The 22238-nt window shown below is 42.6% G+C and overlaps 1 protein-coding gene across 2 annotated transcripts in view; it reads right to left on the bottom strand.

Annotated features, from left to right (window-relative positions):
* Positions 1 to 3300: 3300 nt before the first annotated feature.
* The window catches only part of NGLY1 (N-glycanase 1), a 45080-nt gene continuing 26142 nt past the window's right edge, over positions 3301 to 22238 (bottom strand). Inside the window, exons 5-12 of one of the 2 annotated variants that reach the window (XM_090046502.1) lie at positions 21038 to 21257; positions 18934 to 19055; positions 18385 to 18530; positions 17237 to 17347; positions 15403 to 15567; positions 11819 to 12004; positions 6321 to 6498; positions 3301 to 4215 (exon numbers count right to left, since the gene is read on the bottom strand). In XM_090046502.1, the coding sequence (XP_089902628.1) occupies positions 4040 to 4215; positions 6321 to 6498; positions 11819 to 12004; positions 15403 to 15567; positions 17237 to 17347; positions 18385 to 18530; positions 18934 to 19055; positions 21038 to 21257 (1304 nt within the window). In that variant the 3' untranslated portion in view covers positions 3301 to 4039. Of the gene's footprint in view, positions 4216 to 6320; positions 6499 to 11818; positions 12008 to 15402; positions 15568 to 17236; positions 17348 to 18384; positions 18531 to 18933; positions 19056 to 21037; positions 21258 to 22238 lie in introns of both variants that reach the window. The other variant, XM_090046501.1, reaches the window with a different exon arrangement.

The raw sequence follows: 22238 nt of genomic DNA, 5'->3' as shown, positions 1-22238 counted from the left end.
TATTTCTCTTATCACTGTCACTCAGAAAGAAGCTATATTAAATGTGGATCAAGTGCACAGCTAGAAGCCAGCAAATTCCCAGACCAGCGCCCATCTCATTTGGTATTATTACAAGTCTCAGGAATTTAGTTCGTTTAAAACAAAATAAAAAAGCTGTTAAAAAATGAGAATTTTCTTAGAAGTCAGAACACCCAGTACTTTCCAGTAGGCCCCTCCAGGATGCTAACAGACTGCTTTTCTTTACTAGAGAAGACTTGTTCTTTACTAGAGAAGACTGCGATTGCTCAGGGATGCAGGGGGGCAATCAGGAAGGCCAAGGCAGAGATGGAACTGGGACTAACTACCCGAATCAAAGACAAGAAGTCCTTTTTTAAATACGGAAGGAAGGGGGGCAAAAAGAAGATACCGGGTAACATGGGGCCCCTGCAGGACACGCTAGGAAATTTGGTCATCACACCAGATGACAAAGCTAACTTATTTAACGACTTCTTTGCCTCCATTTTCCTGAGCAGGGACCGGATCAGCCCCCCCACTAAACCTCCTTCAGGACCCAGGGAAGGCACACCTAGGCCAAGGGTCAGTGAGGAACTAGTCAGGGAACTTCTGGAAGGACTGGATGTATTTAAATCATCTGGTCTGGACAATCTCCACCCCAGAGTGCTGAGGGCATTAGTTGAGGTCATTGCGGGACTCCTGGCACGGCTTTACGAGCACTCATGGTGCTCTGGTGTGGTGCCAGAGGACTGGAAGAGGGCCAATGTGGTTCCCATCTTCAAAAAAAGGGAGGAAGGAGGACCCAGAAAACTATAGGCCAGTTAGTTTTACCTCAATTCTAGGTAAGCTTTTTGAGAGAATTATTCTGGCACATGTCCACAAGGGGCCAGCAGGGGAGATTATGCTTAGGGGCAACCAACACAGGATCATCAGAGGCAGGTCCTGTCAGACCAACCAGGTGGCCTTCTACAACCAGGTCACCAAATCCTTAAATGCAGGGGTAGCAGTGGACATAGTCTTTCTGGACTTTTGGAAGGCCTTTGACATTGTCTCTCACCTCGTTCTCATTAAAAAACAACACCTACACAGTCAAATGTTTCACCAACTGGCTGGAGGGCTGCACCCAGAGAGTGGTAGTGGATGGGTCGGTTTCAACCTGGAGGGATGTGGGCTGTGGGGTCCCCCAGGGCTCAGTCCTCGGGCCCGCACTGTTCAACATCTTCATCAGTGACTTGGACGAGGGGGTGAAAAGCACCCTGTTCAAATTTGCTGATGACACTAAGCTGTGGGGGGATGTGGGCACGCTAGAAGGAAGGAATAGGATACAATCAGACCTAGACAGGTTACAGTGGTGGGCGGATGAGACTAGGATGGGATTCAACTCTGACAAGTGCAAGGTGATGCACCTGGGGAGGAAGAACCAGCAGCATACCTACAGGCTGGGGAACTCCTTTTTCGGCAGCGGAGAAGCAGAAAAGGATCTTGGAGTCATCACTGATGCCAAGATGACATGGACGGGAAGTGTGGGGATGCAGTCAGGAAGGCCAACCGCATCTTGTCATGCATCCACAGATGTATCTCAAGCAGGTCCAGGAGGTGATCCTCCCCCTCTATGTGGCACTGGTCAGGCCGCAGCTGGAGTACTGCATCCAGTTCTGGGCGCTGCACTTCAAGAGAGATGTGGACAACATGGAGAGGGTCCAGACGAGGGCCACTTGCATGATCGGGGGCAGCAGGGCAGGCCCTACAAGGAGAGGCTACAGGACCTGAACCTATTCAGCCTCCGCAAGAGAAGGCTGAGGGGAGATCTAGTGGCCACTTACAAACTAGTCAGAGGGGACCAGCAGGCATTGGGGGAGTCCCTGTTCCCCCAGCACTACCAGGAGGAACTAGAAATAACGGTCACAAGCTGCCAGAGGGTAAACTCGGATTAGACATCAGGAGGCACTACTTCACTGTCAGGGCGGCTAGGATCTGGAACCAACTTCCAAGCAAAGCGGTTCTGGTCCTTCCCTGGGGGTCTTTAAGACAAAGCTAGACAATCACCATGCTGGGGTCGTTTGACCCCCAGTACTCTTTCCTGCCATGGCAGGGGGTCGGACTTGATGATCTGCTCAGGTCCCTTCCGACCCTACTAACTATGAAACTTGCAAGGTACTATGAAACTTTCTGCAGTACCTGCCTCCATGGATTAGGGTGATTAAAAGGCCTGTGCTCTTTCCTCACAATTCTTGCTCTTCCAAGCTTATTTTGTTATGAGGCTATTTTCCAGGGAACTGTGGCTCACCTTGCTGAGACTTTCTTGCTGGTACAGTATCCTGTGGCTCTTTCTACAGAGAGGGAATGATCATGGTTACTGATACTGGGTCACCCTAGTCATCCTTTCTATTAAATGAAAAGGATCATCTCCTTTCAGTCCTTCTTATAAGTCCTGAAAGGCACAATTAAGAAACATGAACTTTACCATTAACTTAGTTGAGTGTAGGAACAAGTCAGTAATATGTAAATGACCTTACACCCACCTGCAGGTTTAAATAAATTAATTTCTTCTACTGTTTCTCATTTTGAGATCCTCATTGCAGCTAGTTTTCAAAATACTTTTCTGATTTTTTGCTTCTGCTTCTGATCAAGTGGAATAGCTCAGCCTCTCATTTTCTGTGCCTTGAAACTGACATGTCAAAAGTTTATTTTAAAGCTTCCTGTATTTTGTACAAACTACATAGACTATTTCCTTGCTTTTCAACTCAATCTCTTCCTATATTCTTATATGCCAAAACTATGATTTTCTTTAAAGGTTCACATCAATCACATTGGCCTTTGTGTTTATGGGTGTTTATGTATTATATATGGTTGTGTGTACATTGGAAGGTTTAAGGAGAAACAGAAGAGGGAAGTTTTAAATGTAGTAACCCTGACAACTTCTCAATTTTTCCTTCCACCAACACCCTTACCCTGTAATCCTTACACTGTAGTCACCATCCTTACAGTGAAGAACTCTCTTTACAGTCAACCAGTACTCCACCTCAATTCCCACCTGTGGACCGCTGAGTCCAAGCACTCACTCCACAGTGAGTCAGTACAGTGCACTTGACTGTATTCTCAACCAGTGAAAACAAGACTAGAAATCTTAGTTTGGTCTCCTGGTTGAAAGCTTTTCTTAAAAATCTACCAACTCTATATACTGCCTAATAAAAGAAGTGGCAAATATGGATTGATGTGGTACAAAAATATGTATAACAAACTAGGTATCTTCCAAGATAAAAAATCATTTATATATCTTTACCAGATGTAAGTCTCTAATTTTACATGATAGGCCATGCCAGAACTTCTAACTATAAGTTAAATGTTATTTTGTCAGTAAAAGTATTTCCCTGTACACTAACATACTCCAAAATACACTTAATACTTAGCCCAATATACACATATAAAGAATCTTATTATAATTTCTTTAAAATGTTTATCTAAAACAGCTGTTATGGTATAAAAAAAATAACATTTTTGCTTTTCCATGTAGAAAACATTTTAAACAAAGGAAATGAGAAGGACAAGTATAACTCTTTCTATAATTAATTAAAATATTTTGAAATGAACAATGACATAAGACATACCAGATAATAGCAACTCTGAACTGCAGTAGAGAATATGAAGTAAATCAGTCCTAAAATGCATACTTAAAATTTCTTTTACATTCACAACTTAGTTTTGCTTTCCAACAAATATTTTATCCCTTCCACTTGGAGGAAGTGGATAATGGGAACATCAATTTCAAATACCTTAAAATTTGCATTTGTTCTCAGGATGAATATGTTTTTGTTTTGATCACTACCTATAAGGTACAAGTTTACATAGGAATTGCATTTATAAAATTCTGATATTTCTTCAGGGCTCAGAGTATAAAATTTATTATTTTCAAGATGGCCAAATGAAAACTGGCAAATGGGAAATAGGTTGCCGTCATTATGAACCATGGTAATTTTCAATCAAGTCCTTGTATTGTATTCACAGCATACAATAAATCCATGTACTTTCTCTTCTGCTTAGGTTCTCAGAGGTCAATGAGTTTTATAATTATCTCCAAACAAATTTCTCCACAGTCATTTAAGCTCTCTCTAAATAGCTGGGTGTGTTGCCATGCAATATCACCATCCCCTCCACTTAGTTCAGCTTCCAAAATAATTTCTGTTGTACCAGAGAAATGTGAATATGAACGAAGACTTTTATCTGTTGAAAAAAATACAAGTAAAGTTCTGCTGCAAATAACTTGCACAAACATTCAAAAGGCTCTCTCTTCTGAACATTTATTAGCCTAACTAACAGCTTATCAAATATACTTAGTAATTCAAAGGATGTATTAAGTCCACTGCAAATTATTATTTGTATTTTGACAGTGTCCTCTAGAGGATGCAGTCAGGACTGGGGCTGCATACAAACACATTGGAGGGTCCCTGTCACAAACAGGACATATACCTCATGAATTCTTTGGGTTTTGATGATTCCTAATTTTAGACCTTCCTTGTCCACCACCAAAACTAGGCAGAAGAAATCACAATTTATTTAGTCATTGATTTATTTAGTCATTTATATAGTAGTAATCCTTTGTACATAATGGCTTTTCATCAACAGATCAAAAAGTCTGATTTACGACATACTGTATTTACCTGAATTCAAGATGGCTTTGAATTTAGGATGACCCTCCCCAATTAGATTCTATACACAGAAAATGTATATATTCAAATATAAAAACCTTAGTCTGTTCGTAATGCTTTATTTGCACTCTGATGGGCTGTCTCAGCAGCCAATCAGCGTGCTCAAGGAGTGTTCCAGACAGCAGGTGGACAGAGGGGACAGAGGGGACTGCCATGACAGAGGGGACAGAGGGGATGGGGGGGGGGAGCAGGCCAGCACAGCCTTGCCCTGCTGTGTGGAGGAGGTGATGGTGGGGCAGATGCAGGCCTCTGTCCCTGTCTTCCGGCAGGTGGCAGCAATGGACTGGAGGGGGGCTGGGGCCAGCACCCACCTACCCCCCCACTCCCTGCAGGCCACGAATATGAAACAGATGGGGGAGTGGGGGAAGCTAGCAACACTCCCGTCCCTGCAGGTGGCAGTGACGGAGAAGACAGAGAGGGGTGTGGGACCAGTGGACGGGGGGGGGGGGGCGGGGTCTGGCCCAGCCCTGGCCCCGAAATGGCAGGAGGGGGAGCGGGCCTGGCCCCAAAGGTGGGGGGTTGGGGCCATACAGGCCTCTGTCCCTGGCCGCCCCCCAGGCCCTGCCCGTTGTTCTTGACAGGCAATTGGCTAGCTTTGTTATAATGTTCCATGCATAGAATCTAATTATTGCAGGATTGTCTTAAATTTGTTCTGCCCACACCACTGTGGTGGGAAGGCAGGTGGGAGGGGAGGCTGGGGGTGGAGGAGTCAAGTGGACTCTACACCACTTATCCCACCTGCAGTGCCTGAGTCCTTTGGTTCCTACTGCTTCTCTTCTGCAATGCCTGTGCTCCCCTCCATTGTACCTTGCCTTGCCACTTCCCCTCTACCACAGAACATATAGTGACTTTGGTCCCTATCCAGCTAGGCAGCAGTGGTTGGGGCAGTGATGGCTTTGGGCCCAGCCAGAGTTGGGGACAGAGCTGCCACCACTACTGCTCGGATGGGTGGGGGCTGGAGCCACTATGGCTGCTTGCAGACATTAAAAAGAAAACAAAATGGTGCTTTGTTTAAAACCCAGCATGTACCTGTACCCAGCATATACCCAGAAGAGGCAATGTGTGAGTTGGACCTGACTCACCCAACATCTGTATAGATTGGGCTCTTTAGTGAGACGTTTTTGGGTGCTTTTTAACTAGTAGCCAATCAACTCAGTTTTAGAAAAAAGTGCCAAAGAACCCCACTAAAGCACCTGATTTATACAGACACTGTGGAGCTGAGTCAAAGCAACATGCTGCTTCTTCTGATAAAGTGTTTTTTTTAAAGTCTGCAGGCAGCATATGTACTCTGTGCCTTGGGACACAGCAAGGCCAGAGCTGGAGCTGTGACAGAGGGTATGCAATGATGGGGGAGCATGCTCCAACCCTGAGCCCTGGCTGGGGCTGAAGCTGCAGCAACCACCTGCCCCTGCCCCACCATGAACTGGACTTTTGTCCCATGTTGAAAAAAAAACTAATCATGGACTACAGTATTACCCTCCTATTTTTTGTAATCCATTGTAGAAAGATTGTTGGAAAAACTTCAAGTGCACTGGCATTTTAATCTTCTTTAACATTCACATTCTAGAGCACATATAGCGCACAGTTAAAAAAAAAAGGAGTAAAAAAAGTCACACTTGCCTGCAATAAGATCAATTTCTGCTGTGGGAGAGTACAGTTTCCATCTTATTCTTCCACTCTGAAATGTCTTACTGCTTGTCCTAACTGAAATATTGTCTATTTTTAGACCAACTGACCCACACTCAAACTTCCAGCTGATATAAGCAGAAGATGACCCTTGTTTTCGGGCTACATAAACCTAAATGGAAAGAGAACATGGTTAAGATACTGAAATGTGGATGCACAGCTTTCATCAAATTAAGGGCCATCCACTGTAGAAGCACACCAAATTTCAAGTACTGTAAAATAATAAAGTCACTAAAAATAATTCTCTACACAGTAAAACGTTGTATAGAGCATCACTCTAATTCTTAACTGATGTCTATACAGTGGTTTTGGGTAACTGTCCATTTTTAATAAGCTTGACTTTATCCTGTACTGTTTCATGTACTATGTAGACTTTTAGCCATAAGCACCTTGGGCTCAAACTACTAAATTCTCCTACTCTTTAAGTATTTAGGATACTACAGTGATCCTCAGTGATACTGATTTTCAGTGCCATGTTAAATGCATGAGGTGGGGGGAGTGATGGGGGACAGGCCTCATCTTAGAACCAAGTAAATACAGTACTTGGAGAAAGGGATAAGGCTGCAAGACTGAGAATTTGCATACTGTTCTTTTTGGCTCAGCATTTATTCAGTACACCTGAAAACTAGAGCCTATACCTTGATCATGGATCTGGGTTTTCTATTTCCCATGGGGAAAAAGCCACAGATTTCCCCTTTTAACTGAGAAAAATGCAGGGTTTTCATTTTAACAGAGAAATGTGGATTTTCCACTTTTGCAAAAAGCTCTCTGCAGACTGGCAGAGTTCTAGCCTGCAAGGGGCTGGCAGGAGTGAAAGAAGGGCAATCAGGCAGAGGGTGCCATGTGCATGCATGCTTGTACATGCACATGGCCACCAGGCAACCTGGAGAGCAGCTCCCACAGGTAAGTGTAGTTGGGGGTGAGCAGGGGGGACTGAGGCTCTCATAGGGAGGGAGGGAGGGATGGAGGGAGTTGGGCAGAGCTGGGGCTACTGCCCAGCTCGGGAGGTATATGGGGCCTGGTGCTGGAATGTGGGGCCACAGGATCCCAGTGAGGAGCAGGATGGAGAGGGGTGGGGCTGGTTCCCAACTGCTATGCACACTCCCAGGGAAGCCAGGGGGGACACGTGCCCCCCAGATCTGTGTGCAGGGTGGGGGTGGGCTGCTTGCTGCCAGCTTGGGCTTCCCGCCCTGCTGCCTTCCCCCACAGGGCCTCTGCAGCCCAGCGGGTGGGACGTGGTGCAGCAGGGCAGAGTGGGGCTAGGCAGGGAAGCTCCTTGCTGCTGCAAGCTCTGCACTACCCTAGCAAAGTGCCCTGTGCCCCATGCCTGCCCGATAGCAGGGGCAGTGGCATGGAGTTGGGGTCTGGCTGTGCTGCCTGTGGGGGAGGGAGAGCCAGGCTCCACGCTCAATACCACTGCAGCAGCTGTTGCCTCCCACATGTGGCAGCCAGGGCTCGGGTGTTGCTGCAGGGGGCAAGGGGATGCAGACCTGGGTCCCTGGCCCCATAGCCCTGGCAGCTGGAACCCTCTCTGGGAGGACTGGGGGGGCCAGGGTGGGCTGTGGATGGGGAGTGAGAGGCCTGGACCTGCATTCTGGTGAGCAAAGGGGGCAGGGTGATTCTCCATGATAAAACACTCATAATTAAATGCCAAAATGTATAGGTATTTAGAATTTACTTTACTATAGTGATTGAGGCACTGGTAGGCTTCCAAATTGCTTTAACATTGTAAATATATTAATAAAGCATTGTTCAGCTGATACCTACATATATAGTGGCATTTCATTTTAAATCATGGATTTGGGGTTTTTTTTAAATAAGAGATTTTGCAGTTTTTAAACAGAGAAAACCAGGATCCCTAATGCTGACATTACAAGGGTTCTTTACTATATCTAAGGTATGAGGTCTTTAAAACAAAAGCACTGTCAACCTCTTAACTCTAGCAGCTCTAACCAACAAGTCAATATTATAAACATTATAGATTTAAGGGGCAAAATCTTTATCCTCTATCAAGAATATTCAGTTACAAAAATCCCTAATGGAATTACTAGCAAATTCCTGCTGATGAATGAGAGAGAATCAAGATCAGGCAATTGGATTAAGATCTGGTTAAATGGTCAATGATAACTTCTTTATTTTTAAATTTGGAAAGAAGAATTCTGAATAAAATGATAAAACTATAATATATTTTATCAAAGAGCATATCATCATATGGAAACTGTATCCAAGGACTATGAGATACCATATGAATACTTCTTATTTACTTAAAAAGGTTAAGTAAATAGTTTTGATTCTGAAGTTAGATAAGCAAATAGAGTTGAAAAACTACAAAAGGTACTGAAATAGGATTGTGAAGAATACTCTGATGAAAAAAAATGTATTCATTTAATTAACTTTTTATAAATACATGATTTTAATGTTGTGACAGTGACCCTGATATTCTGCAAATTTTCAAAGCACCACAGTTAATTCCAGCAAGGGATTTCTTCTGACCAGAAGTTACTGAATTGTCCTTTACCAGAACCAAATTGAGCTCAATAAGAATAAAATGCTCTATCCAGAAGTTAAAAAAAAACCAAACTTAACACTGACACACACCATATACCTTTCATATTTATAGGTCAGTCTAGTTTTACGAAGGTAAGGTCTAGATCTTTTCTCAGAAGTCTTGCTGGACAAAGTCAACTGTTCAGTTTTGGGCTCAGTGCAAACAGTCTATAACTAAATAATATAGCATGAATTTACACACTGGAACAAAGCATGGAGTCTTGAAATCACTTCTACCATATACAAGCTCTCTCAGAAAAAGTGCCGAAGTACCCTCTTGGTACCTTTCTGACTTGGATTTCAGATTTGACTAGTTAGGCACTGTCTTCAAGCATATATTTTATATGCATTTAGTTATGCACATATTTTCTTAAGTGATGTGTGTTACTGAAGAGACTGCAAGCAGTCTGATTGAAGAAATGGTGAGCAGTTTGATTCTAGAAGATAAAATCCAGCTTAAGTATCTCGTGAGAGACTCCTTTGAAATAAAAAGGTTGTAAAAATCTGAACCACTACCCTAACGGTAACTAACATTGTAAGCTCATAATATAAGAACCCAGGATGGGTTCTTATACTGACCTTTACATTCTGCTTCTGTTGCAGACAATTTCTGGGGAATCTGTCATATTAAATCCTTGATTTTAGCAATTGCCAAGGTCTGGTTCAACAAAGTCTTATTTCAACATGTTTGTTTAGAGCACTGAAGCACATAAATAAGGTAAAGATTACTGCTCAGAGGGGAATTAGTAAATCCATGTTACTTGCATCAGGTTGTGCTGCAATTTTATTTCTTCCTTACAGTTTATGAGCTTAAAGTGATAGTACCTTTAGGGTAGTGGTTTACAGTATCTTTTCCTTCCTGCTAAAGGATAAACTGATTCTTTTTTCATGAATGCTTTTTCAGCTAAAATGTTTCTTGGAGAGCTGTTCAGTTTGAACTCACCTTGTTCAGTTGTACACCTACCTGCTAAAGTTAAAAAACAGTCTTCCTTTTAGAAATAAGTAACAGTGCATTTGTGGAGAACTAATGCATCTTGGGTACAAGTTTGAGAGGGACTGGATTTGTTTAGCCTTCCAGTCCTGCTGTTTATTTCTTTTGTCCTCAGCCCTAATCCTCCAGCACCACAAAAGACCTGTTTTACTGCATGTGAACTGCACGTTTTCCTGCTTGGTGCAGGGGGCCGGACCTGATGATCTTCCGAGGTCCCTTCCAGCTTTACAGTGTATGAATCTATGAACTCTTTGTGATCAGTCACTTGGATTACTTCTCCATCTGCCATCAAATCTACACAGCTGGAGTAGTAAGCTGCACAGAACAGTAGGTATACAGCCTCACATGACACACTCCTCCAATCAGCAGTTGGATTCTTCAATATGGCCATATATTTCTGATCTGAAGATATTAAGTGCTGCTACATTGTTAGACGGACCTGAAAAGGCTGGAGAACAGCTATCACTCTATTCAATTGCTTCTGTTTCTCTACTCCTCTTTCCCTGTGGCTCCACTTTGTTGTATGTTTTTATCTCAGCCTCTAATATGGCATACCCCTCTTCAGACTTGACAGCTCATACTAATAATGCTGTTTGTATACAGATGTCCCCCTTCTCTAGCTCCAGTTCTTCACTCCTGCGATTTAGAGTATATGATCATCAGGGATCTGGGTTTTCCATTTGCTACAGACAAACGTGATAAAACCTAGACTTTCTCACTTCTCATCCAGAAAAACCTATATTTTTTTTAAAGGAGAAAAGTGTGGGAGATGGTAGGCCTCCCCTTACAGGCTGGCAGAGTTCCAGCCTGCAAGGGGCTGGGGGGGCAGGAGAAGGGCGATCAGCAGGTGAGGCCATTTGCATGTGTACACATGGCTGTCCCACAGCCTGGAGAGCAGCTACTGCAGGTAAATCTGGCAGTGGTAGTGGGGGGCAATTGAGGACCCCATACTGAGGGAGTTGGGCAGGGCTGGGGCTGCTGCCTAGCTGGGGTGGTACGTGAGGCTTGGTGCCTGGGGCCAGAATGTGTGGCCGCATCGCCTGGTTGGGGAGTGACACAGAGCCGTGGGCAGCCTGTTCAGGAGGTGATAGGGGGCTGCTCCCCTGCTGCTGCATGCACTTGGGGGAGGGCATGTGCCCCCCAGACTTGTGCACAGGGTGGTGGCACCAGCGGGGGGGTGGGGGGGGACACGCTGTGGGTTGGGAGTGAGGGGCAATGGCATGGGCAGGGGACTGGTATATGAGGGCTGCTCAGTGCCACAAAGCAGTGTAGGGGGACAGCTGGAGCTGGACCTGCATCCTGGTGAGCAAAGGGGATGGGGGAGCTATGATTTTCCATGATAAAAAAAACCCATAATCAAATGCCAAAAATGTATAGGTATTTAGAATTTATTTTATTATAGTGATTGAGGCACTGCTAGGTTTCCAAATTGCTTTAAAATAGTAAATATATCAATAAAATATTGTGTTCAGCTGATACCTAGAGAGTGATGTTTCATTTTAATCATGGAAAAAACATGGATTTGGGGGTTTAAAAATTGCAAATTCTCCGATTTAAAAACAGAGAAAACCAGGATCCTTGATGATCATCCTGCTGCCCAGAGTCTTGACAGATGGGAAAGAGTTGGCATAGTCTTCAATAATCTGGATAACTAACCATTTTTTGCCTTCTTGCAAGTACCACTGTAATGCTTAGGATATTTTTTTCCTTTGGCCATGCAACAAAATGATATGATATGCTACAAAGCTATTTCTACACTGCAAAAGAAATAATTTAAACTATTTTGATATACATAGAATTTGATACAATACAATCAGTGATTTTAGACTTCACTGGGACTATTACGTTAATAAAATAAATTACTGTGAATTTTTTAAATTATTGTTGTAGTTACCATTTTCCAGTCTGTTTCAACCTTTCTCCATAAAGACTCCATCTTCCACACTCCTTTCTCCCAACCATTGATTTTTTCATTGTTATTGGAAACTCGTGTATAGTTGTCTTCCACTACATTGTAGCAGAGATGAAAGAGCTTAGAGGTCTTCTCATTTCCAGTGGGAATAAAAACAGTGTCTCCTGCCTTCTGAAAAGAAACAAACGCTATAGATTAGACTTTTCTTTTCCAAATAATTATGTAAATTTTAGTTTGGCTTTTTGTGAAAATATAAATATTTGGAAAATTATATCAGATAACATATGCCACTATGGTCTTACCTAATTATCATCAGTATAACAAGAAACCTTCATTAAAAATTGCACTGTCACTGAATAAAGAGTGTGAATTGTTTTGAAAGATGCCAGTGAAAAAAATTATCCTCAATTTAGGATTTTTTTTTTATTATTTTGCTAGAATGAACACACACCTTTCCTTACAGAGAGGGGCAATAATTTATTTTAAAATATTTAGTACCATTAGTCTTTCCAAAAGTAATTATTTCACAGAAGAGCAGAAAAAAGCACATTTAACAGACTAATGAAAAGAAAAGTATTGAGATTGGGGAAATAAAAAAGATGGTCTTTCAAAATGAGTAAGAATTAATGAGTAAGAATTCAATAACTGTACAGTATTCAAGGATAAATGTATCTTACTATATATTAGGGCCCCTCTACACATGCAGGTAAAGGCGAAATTGAATCTAATGACTGAATGATTCAACTGTATCTCCTGCCATGCCATATGTGAATGGCAGAAGGTGTGATTGTGGGATTACATACTAGGTATAATCTTGCCTTATTGCTGGTGTATGGGGAGCCTGATCCCCTGGGCTCCCCCTACATCGGCAAGAAACAGGTTACTAAGGCTGGGGGGCTCCTTTGAGGGAGTTCCCAGCTGTGAGGGCCACGCGCAGCTGGGTCCAAAAGTCCCTGTAACTGACAGGGTTCCCAGTCCTGGCTGCACACAGGGAGTCCTGTGTGGATCCAGGGGTTTCATGTACCCCCAAGCCTTGGGGAATCACAGCAGCTGCAACCCCTGGGGTTTGGGGGTTTCATGCTGGACATGGAGCACCTCTGCACCTGGGAGCCCTGTCAGCTGATGGGGTACCCTGCCATAGGAAGGCCCTGCTACATGTGCAAATTAAAGCTTGATAGCAACCACTTACAAAGTTAGTACATACTTTCAGGTCTAATTGTATAGCTGGTTAGAGCTTATTATTGTGTTATAGCTACTTTGCACATGTAGCTTGTTTTAAGGTAACTGCGCAATTAACCAGTTCATTGTACAATACCTGTAATGTGTGTGTGTGGGGGTTAGAAAACAAGAAGAAATAGTATATTCAACTCTAAGAACAGATTTTTAATCATTGCTCATATCTTAAGATTCAGTAACATGGAAATAAAATCCACCAAATTGCAGAGAATTGAAATAAGCTCTACTGTCTCAAAACTGAACACAGCTGTTTAATCCATTAGTTCCTCTTCACCAGTTTTATTAGTTCATCAATCTTTTGATGTCATATGACAGAATCACTCAGAAAATGTGCAAAATGACAGGAATAAAATCATACTTGTGTGCCACTCTGGGTTAAGGTGTTAGGAAATTCTACCTCTTAGTATAAAGTATTTTAGAAAAGTAACCAAAATGTGTTTTTTGGAAATAGCTGAAAAACTTGATGGGAGGAGAAATTATGTAAATACAGTAAAATCTGATTAAATGTCATCACTCCAAAAGGTTTGGTAATGATGACTAATTATCAGTAGCTCAATCTCTCAACCCTTTGTGAGAAATATTTTTCTGTCATACTGATACACAGTAAAGAATGATCTGGGGGCATTTATAATGAAAACAATATGTATATAACAAAAAATATGTAGTCTGCCTCAATCTATAATTTCTTACTACAAAATTTCAAAGTGCTTGCTTTGTAAGAATCACATGATCATAAGTACCAAGGGTCAGCTGAAGATATTTATACTGTTACATGCGCTCATTGCAAAAACTGAAGTTAATTCTGGAGAAATGGAAAGACTGATTATCTGTTTTGTTGAGCCAAGAAAACTAGAAGCGTATGAAAGCTAGGGAGTACAGCTATGCGGAATTTCACTGTTTCATTTTGAAGCTGTTTTGACGTGTTTCGAGCGAAATGAGGGCACTCAAAACATTTCAAAACATTTCAAGTTTCAAAGCAGCTCAGGGGTGGGAGGCAGAGGAAAGTCAAAGCTGGACTCCGAGCAGCTCCACAGTTCCATGTAGCTCAGCCTGGAAGGGAGCGCAACTCTGGCTCTCCCTGCCTCCTGCTGCCAGGCTGCACTCTGTGGGGCTGGCAGAGCCAATCAGAGGGCAGCACAAACTCTTTCTGCCTCCCGCCACTGGGCTGCACTCCAATCGGTTCTGCCAGCCCCATGGAGCTCAAGCCAGCGGCAGGAGGCAGACTGTAGCACCGAATCTGTCCACTTCCTGTCACTGGGCTGCACTGCATGGAACTGGCAGAGCCGATCAGAGTGCAGCACAGCAGCAAGATGTGGGCAGAGCTGGGGCTGCACTCCACCTTCCGCTGCCAGGCTGAGCTCCATGGAGCCCAGCATTGGGCATGGGCTGTGCCCAGTGCTGGTCCCAGGCGGCAGCATGCACCCCTGGGAGGAGTCTGACACAGCCCTGCAGCCCTCCTGGGGATGCGAGCCCCTGGATCTGTGCCCTGGGTGAGAGGAGGATGCCACTGCCAGAAAATTTTGCTTTCAAGATTTTGGGATGCAGTTTCTCTGCACCTATCTTGGCACTGAACTTGGGAGGCTTCGTGCCCTCAGAAGGGGCTACCATCTCTGCAATTTGCATCTGAATTAGGCAACAAATGACTGCGTTTTAGGTATTGTCATGATTCCCCATTATAGCCTCTGGGTGAAATGTCGAAAGGAGTCAAAACAGTGAAACAGTTTCGACAAAATGAAACAGGACAGTGCTTCAAAAAGGTTGCTATCAACAGGTAAACAGGTGATGTGGATGGCTTAAGTCAGCATCTTCTAAGTTAACTAATTATTAGGAGCAAATTCCACTGTGATGTAGTATTTATGTACATTTGGAAAGGACTAATTAGACTTTAAGTGATGACACATTAACCAAAGTGTTTTGTCCACAAATCAGTAAGACTCTAGTGGAGATTCAGCGCACTGACTAATAAGACTGCAGAAAGAAGTTATCCCAGTGTCTAATTAACCAGATTTCATTATATATATTAATCTCTCCTGAGGAGCAGAGGTTGCACTTACACTGTCCAGTGATTCCTGAACTACATCCAATTAACAAAAGAAATAAATGGTAGGAAGCTACCCCTTGGTGTCATTATTTAGACCACTACGAATTCCTGAAGCAATTATCAATATTTTTTCTTCATTGCCCAAGTAACTTGCAGGTTTTTTAAAATTTCCTGCTCTTAATATATTGTAGCTTTAATAAAAACAAAAATATTGCTCATTAAACTGTATCTAGCGAAGCAAATACTTTAGACACCTCTAAGATGATCACCAGTTCACAAATTAAAATACCTCCGAATCAATTTCACCTCTGGCTATTCTCCAAGCCACTGAACCAGATGTCCTTCCGCTAAGTTCACCAGGTTTAGGAGTTTTGGGAGAAATGAACTCAACAAGCTCCACAATTATTCTGTTCTGGAGCTCTTTCCTTTTGCTTTCTGACAAAGACCGCTGTTTCTGTAATAATAATAAAAGCACAAAAAAAAATAAAAAATCTCAGAGTAGTTTCAACTGCAATATTGCCCTGGAATGACATCAGGCAAGGAAAACCCCATGAAAATTCTAGATTAAACTCATTTAAAAAAATGTTACTGTAGGACCATGTGTGCTACAGTACATCAATCCTAATGATAAGGCTAGTGTTATTACAAGGGAAAAATTAAAGTTCCTTTAGTATCCTACAATTTTGTATTCCTACACCTTATCATTTTTAAGATCAATTGTCGCTCTGAAAATCTAGGATTTAAAATGCAAAATTCTGGACTGTTATACCATCCCTGTAATGTATTTATTCTAGGTTAATAATACATATTTTTCTCCATTAACTCTATCTCAACATATTTTTTTGCCTGTGACTAGAAAGCAGGAAAGTTTACTGGGCTAACCCTTTGTTTTACATGATGAAATGTTCTCATTAGCAACAATCTTGGTTCAATAATTAAACTCTACCATAAAAAATCTTTTGGTTCCTGAAAGAGTTAATTCACAGTGGAATCAACACCACTAAAAACGCAGCAGAAAGTCCATCTTTTTAAGAAGTAAAACCATGCCAGTTGGACTTACAGTAAATTATGTCGAGATTATGCTATGTAGAAAAAGAATCATATTTTCTTTTATTACTTGGTAAAATGTGTAGTTCTTTTCTAGAAAGATACTTAAAAGGACCAGAAATTGGGAGGTTTCAGATTTCATTTCAAAGATATAAAGTCAAATGTGCAAAGTTGCCATGAAAAACTTTCACTTTCTTAAATGAGAATCCTATGAATAGTCTGAGAGCTCAGAATCACATTGGGGTTCTCTTATAAGTAATAAAAATTTCTGCAGGGCAAATTAGGCCCTGCTTTCTGACACCCATAAACCCTATGGTCTTCAATTATGCCCTTAGTGATGTTGTGCAGCTTAACTGCCTTCAGTGAGTTCACACAGGTATAACCCATTGGAATTTATTCAACATTTCTGTTGATGCACATTACAGAACAGAATCTCTCTCGCTTTCTCCGCAGAGCCTTCAGGCACAAAAAGCAGAAATGTATTTTTCTCCTTCACTATGCAGACAACAGATTGGTGCTACTTACACATAGCTGCTTTACAGATAAGAACCACATCCTCTCTTATCGAAAAAATACTATAATTGTAACTTAATTCTATGTTACAGGGGAAAGTTCCATCTCAGCCTAGTATCCCTTCAGGCTAGCACGGTTAAGGAATGCCAATGTCTCCAGCCCGTGACAGGTATATCTAGTACCACGTCCATCTTTGACTTCCCAGACCTACTGACTCATTTACAGCTGAGGTTATCCTTCAGTACGAATCCAGACTGAGGCTAAAATTCTAAATCTGTAATCTCTATATTAACTAGCAATTGCATAATGTTCTGTTAAAAATAAGTCTTATAATCAGGAGTAATGTGAGAGGCAAGGATTTCTTCGGGTGATATCTCAACTACATAGTTGGTCCAATAAAGATAAAGTGAGAAAAACTTCCTAATACAAGATATTCTTTTACAGAACATTTTTATCAAGATACTGACAAGCATAATGAATTATTGTCCCTTTCCCTGAATCTTAACATAGTCTGTTTCTAATACATGTCAATTTAACAGTTCAGCTTGAATAAACCCACATACCAGTTTAGTAAGTTTGTTAATTGTTTCACGCAGTGCTGTTTCATCAACATGTATCCTTCTAGCAAGTACTTCCTCATGCTTACAAGAGTATCTCCAGGTGACATCAACAACCTGACAAATTGCAGAGAAAAAGCAATAAAAACACAGGTAATACTTTGTCCAAATAAAGCTACCAGGAGGGAGTTGCCTCCATCTTGGTCATAAGTAATTATGAGGATTTTGAACTGGGTGCTTCCTCACTAAAGGGTCTTGCTCTTTCATTTGGTGTCACATGGGTCACCAAATTTGGGGTAAGGAATAAATGTTTCCACAGATTGGCATGGATTGTGGGGGTTTTACCTCTTTCTCTAATGTGAGACATGGCTATTTTCCTAGGGTCTTTTGAGCATATTGTAATATATTGTAATGTGAACTACAACTCCCAGAAGACCACAGGAAGAGGAAGCAGGAAGTGACTGGAAGAGCAGAAGGGACAGAGAGACCCAGAGAGATGGCAGGGGGCATGGCAGAGCTGTGAACCACACTGGATGAGTCAGCCACATGATGGACTGAAGCAGTGGGACTCAGCTCCCATTCATTCTGCATGTGCATTCAAGTCTATCTCAGAACTAAATGCTGGTTTTAGGGACACCTCTGGATGTGTGTGGGGGGTGTACTTAAGGTGATAAATGCATGTATTACTGTGTTAATGCCTATTACCTGTTACGTATTCCCTGAGTGTATGTTACCATAATGTTAATGTCTATTTACCTGTACCTGTTCCTTCTCTTTAGCTCATTGGGCAGAATTTTTACCTGCTTTGGGGACGTAAAAAATTCCCTGGCTGCTGTTTTTGAGGCATGGACTACCCACCCTGGTATGGAGGGAGGTGAGACAGAAGGAAGGCTGGGAGCATGGAGTACCAGGTACTGTTCTCGGACCCCACTTTGCAAAATCCTAAATCTGCTTCTGAATACAGGGAAATGGACTCAATGGGCCAGAAAGCTCCTTCCAGTCCTGTGTTCCACTTTACATATTGAGTATTTTACACAATCTGATCCAGACACCTTCTTCCTTTACAATAATCCAAGAGATCACATTAAAATTGCATACTTTACGTACTTCCCTTCTTACAGCAAATTCCATTTCATTATTGCACTTACTCCTACCTCATCCTTGGAGAATGCAATTATGTAGGAGAGCTGCTTTCCCCAGCCAATCTCATAGAGAAGAGGCTTATCACAGACATTTTCACAAGGGTCACAATGAAGCCATCTCTGCTGAGATGAAGAATATACTTCAGTCCACACATGATCTGCATGAAGGAGGAGCCAAGGGAAAACACAGAATGTTGCAGCTGGGTCTTGTGCTCTTACAGTTTGAGATGTTTACATTTTTCAAATCTATAAAATGGGAACCACATGATGGAACGTACTTGGGGAATGATTACATTTTCAGCTCATATACATTCAGAAAATCTTGCTTAAATATCAAAATGCAACCAGTAAATTCTCCTATATTTGCTGATGACAGAAAATTTTATATAACAAGTGCAATTACTTAAACCAGATAGAAATCTGATTTAGATTTTATCATTGGATAAATACCAACTTTTAGGTGTTACAAGCTGACTAACAGGAACCTTCACATCTAATGATTGCAAGTCACATTTTCATGTATGCTTAAATTAGCATTAAAGTGTTCTAAAGTACTGATACCTGTTGAATCCCAGACATATCTAGTTTCAAACCCAACAGCTCTGCAGCACAGTGTAAAACAGTTAGCCCACTCTCCACATCGCCCACGTCTTGTTTCCAGAAGTTTCTCAGGATTATTATATCTAGGAAAAATCAAACGTTTCAGTCGTCATAAATTCTGAACTTCACACAAGTTAATAGTCTTTAACAAGAATGTATATTCCTCCCTGTATTAAACCCTTCGACTATGCCTGTACAAATTAATTGGTCCCATGGGGTGGATCCTGCCCAGTGAGCTTCTTTTCTTGCAGGCCAAATGACTCATCTCCAACAACAGGGTGGTAGCTTGTTAGCATAGCTGCTGGAACGGCTGTGTTGATGTGGCTCTGGAACTCAGGAGGCGAACACTGACACCACTTGTCCTTGCTTCTCCCTTGCTGCCTGTAACAGGGTCTCCCTTGAGGCCCTGTTGCTAAGGAGATGGGGGCAGCTGGAAATAATTACCCTGCGGGGGTGGGCCCCGGCCGTTAAGGAGCCAGTGGCAACCAGACTCTGAGAATAAGTAGAAAAGAGCGTGAAGGAGGGATGCCTTCAAGCACCACTGAGAGAGAGAGAGAAAAGGACCCGAGAAAAGGGACACCGACGTGGGATCAACAGGAGCAGAGGGATCTCAGAACCCAGATTCTCACCTCAACTTACGTTGAGTCCATGAGAGCTGTGGTGAGCGTGGGGAAAAGCGGAGCCGCGCCGCGGGTGGGAACTGCAGCCGACATCCAAGAACGGAAAGGCTACGGCGGGTCAAAGGGGGCAGTGAGAAGGACGACCCCTGCCTAGACCCTGAAGAGTCTGGGTGGCTTTGGGACCCCACAGGGAGAGGGACGCCGAGAGCTGGGAAGGCAAGTCCTGACCGCGGGACAGCCTCGGAGCCCATATGCCGGCTCTGCCGGGAAAAGCCGCAGGCAGCGGCTGTAACAAGCTGTTAATTGAATAATTACTGCCAATAACGGGACAGACAGCAGCCATAACAAGTGGCTAATAAGTTAAGTAACAGCAGAGACTAAGACCTGGCACAACCTCTGTGCACTGGGTTATTAGAATGGGGCTGGCCAGGAGGCTGGGGCCCCCAGGAATAGTCTGCTGGATTACAGCTTCCTGAAAAGGGGAGTTTCCTGTAACAACAGAGACCCACGGAATAAAAGCACTAAAAATCAATTTTACTCAGCGTGGTACCTCCCGTGGGTATTTCTATATGTGACAACCACTTCCTCCCCATTTCATTCTTTAAGATCCAAGTCGTGGCAAGCAGGAATTACGAGGAAGAAGGGGGCACTTGGCAGACGCGCTGACACTGCTCATCTGAGTCACTGGTAGAGACTGAAGACCCTAATAATTGGTGGTAAGCAAAGGGATGGTGGCTGAGCGGCAGTGGCGTTCATTTCCTGGGTTCCAAAGCCATAACATGCAGCAACTTTGGCACCTACAGAGACCATAATTTAACATAAGTGTTCAAACCTAATGGGGATAGGAGTTTACAGCTACACTCTAGCATCTGTCTTTATGCATGCTCTCAGTCCATGATAATGAAAGCTAGCTTGCCATTCCTTACCCAAGGCCGACTTTTGTTTATCCCAGGGTAAAAGCATGCATGAGGGCAGGCCAATGTGATTGTTGTATTGTGAAAACCAGTTTATAAATTGGGAGTTTATTATATCCAAGTCCAGTTTATAGAAATGGTATAATTCTAGGATTATCTGCTGTTATACAGTCATCAGAAGTAGGATGCACTATTTTGCAGTCTCCCTAAAAAGTTCTTTTTTAAACACCTTTTGGTAATGGCACATTTCAAAATTAAACTAGTGTATTCACAAACTGTAGTTGATCAAACAGTTATGATCAGTCAAACTTTCAGTATAAAATTGGTTTCCTCTTTAAACCCAGTAAAACAACCTTATTTTTTTCAAAGCAATTCAATACTTTAGGTTGACAGGCGGAAAAATATAAAGTAGAGCTAAGAACAACTTCTGGGTGTTGCTTAAAGTGATCACTATTCATGCAATCAGCAATTTCTCAATAATTTATAGAATATGAAAACACAAGCGTTCAAGAAAACCTAGGTTATGCTCACCTCGGGAATCTGTTACTGAACTGGCACTGGGTACAGTAATGATTCTCAACTCTATTTGCATTCCACCTCAGATCATCATCGCTGGGTGGTAAATTTTCTTTAGTTATTGTCTGTCCACCACATTTGCTGCAAGGAAGTGTATTTACCCATTGAAAAAAATCACTCTTAAACCAATTCAAGAGCTCCAATAACAAAAAATCCTCTTCATTCAGATTAGCACCTGTGAAATGAAAAAAAAAACAACAACAAAATTCACCCAGTTACAGGAAAGTTTAACTGGATCTTATCTGCAAAATTGCTACAACTGGGCCTTTATAGTTTGTCTGAATAATAAACACACTATTATAGTGATGAATTTAAAAAAAAAACAACAAGCAAGGCTCTAAAGACTGAACAATACTAATATTTATGTTTAAGAAAGGACAAATATCTAAAATGGAATTAGGAAAAGGAATTGCACAAGAAAACAATGGACAAACAATGAGAAATTTAACATGGAATCTAATAACTCTTATATGCTCCCAGAGCTACGAAATAGCTTTTGAGAATAATCACTTCGGTTTCAAAATCCCCAAGGCTCTATTTTTTTTAAAATCGGAAGCTATGGTAGCCTAGGAAAACAGGGATAGTATGTTACTGTCATAACCTGACTAACATATACACTATGCATATTTTTCAGTAAGTAAGGTTGAGTTCATTAATGCTGTTTGGGGAATATACCCTTTCAATCCAATTTACTTTGCCTAGACATAGAGCAAGGGTGAGCAAAAAAGATGGCCCGCAGGCCAGATCCGGCCCATAGCAGGTCCCTCAGTCCCCTGGCCCATGCACAGTCCAGTCGTGGCATGTCTTGTTGCCCCCTGGACACATAGCAGGACTGGGGCTGGGGCAGCTCCACAGCTAGACTGTCTTTCTAGGCAACTCAGGCTCCTTTTGGCTGCTGCTGTCTCTGGCCCCAACCCTGTGGTACTAGCAGGGATCTGTGCGCACAGTCCTGACCCCATGTACCCCATGCTGCTTCAGGCTTGCCCACCCAGGCTCAGCAGCAGTGGTGCAGGACAAAAGCTGTTGCTCAGCACGGGGGGGGCGGGGAGCGGCCTCTCCCCCCTCCCACCACTTCCCTGGCTGCAGCCGCCCAGAGCCTGCATGGGGATGCCACCATCGCCACCTCCAGGCTGCCCCGCGGGGCAGTGGTGGCAGC

The sequence above is a fragment of the Crocodylus siamensis genome, chromosome 5 (genome assembly GCF_052110815.1).
Source record: "Crocodylus siamensis isolate JL-2025a chromosome 5, ASM5211081v1, whole genome shotgun sequence".
NCBI classification, from domain to species: domain Eukaryota; kingdom Metazoa; phylum Chordata; order Crocodylia; family Crocodylidae; genus Crocodylus; species Crocodylus siamensis.
This window is presented reverse-complemented; position numbering and strand designations above follow the sequence as displayed.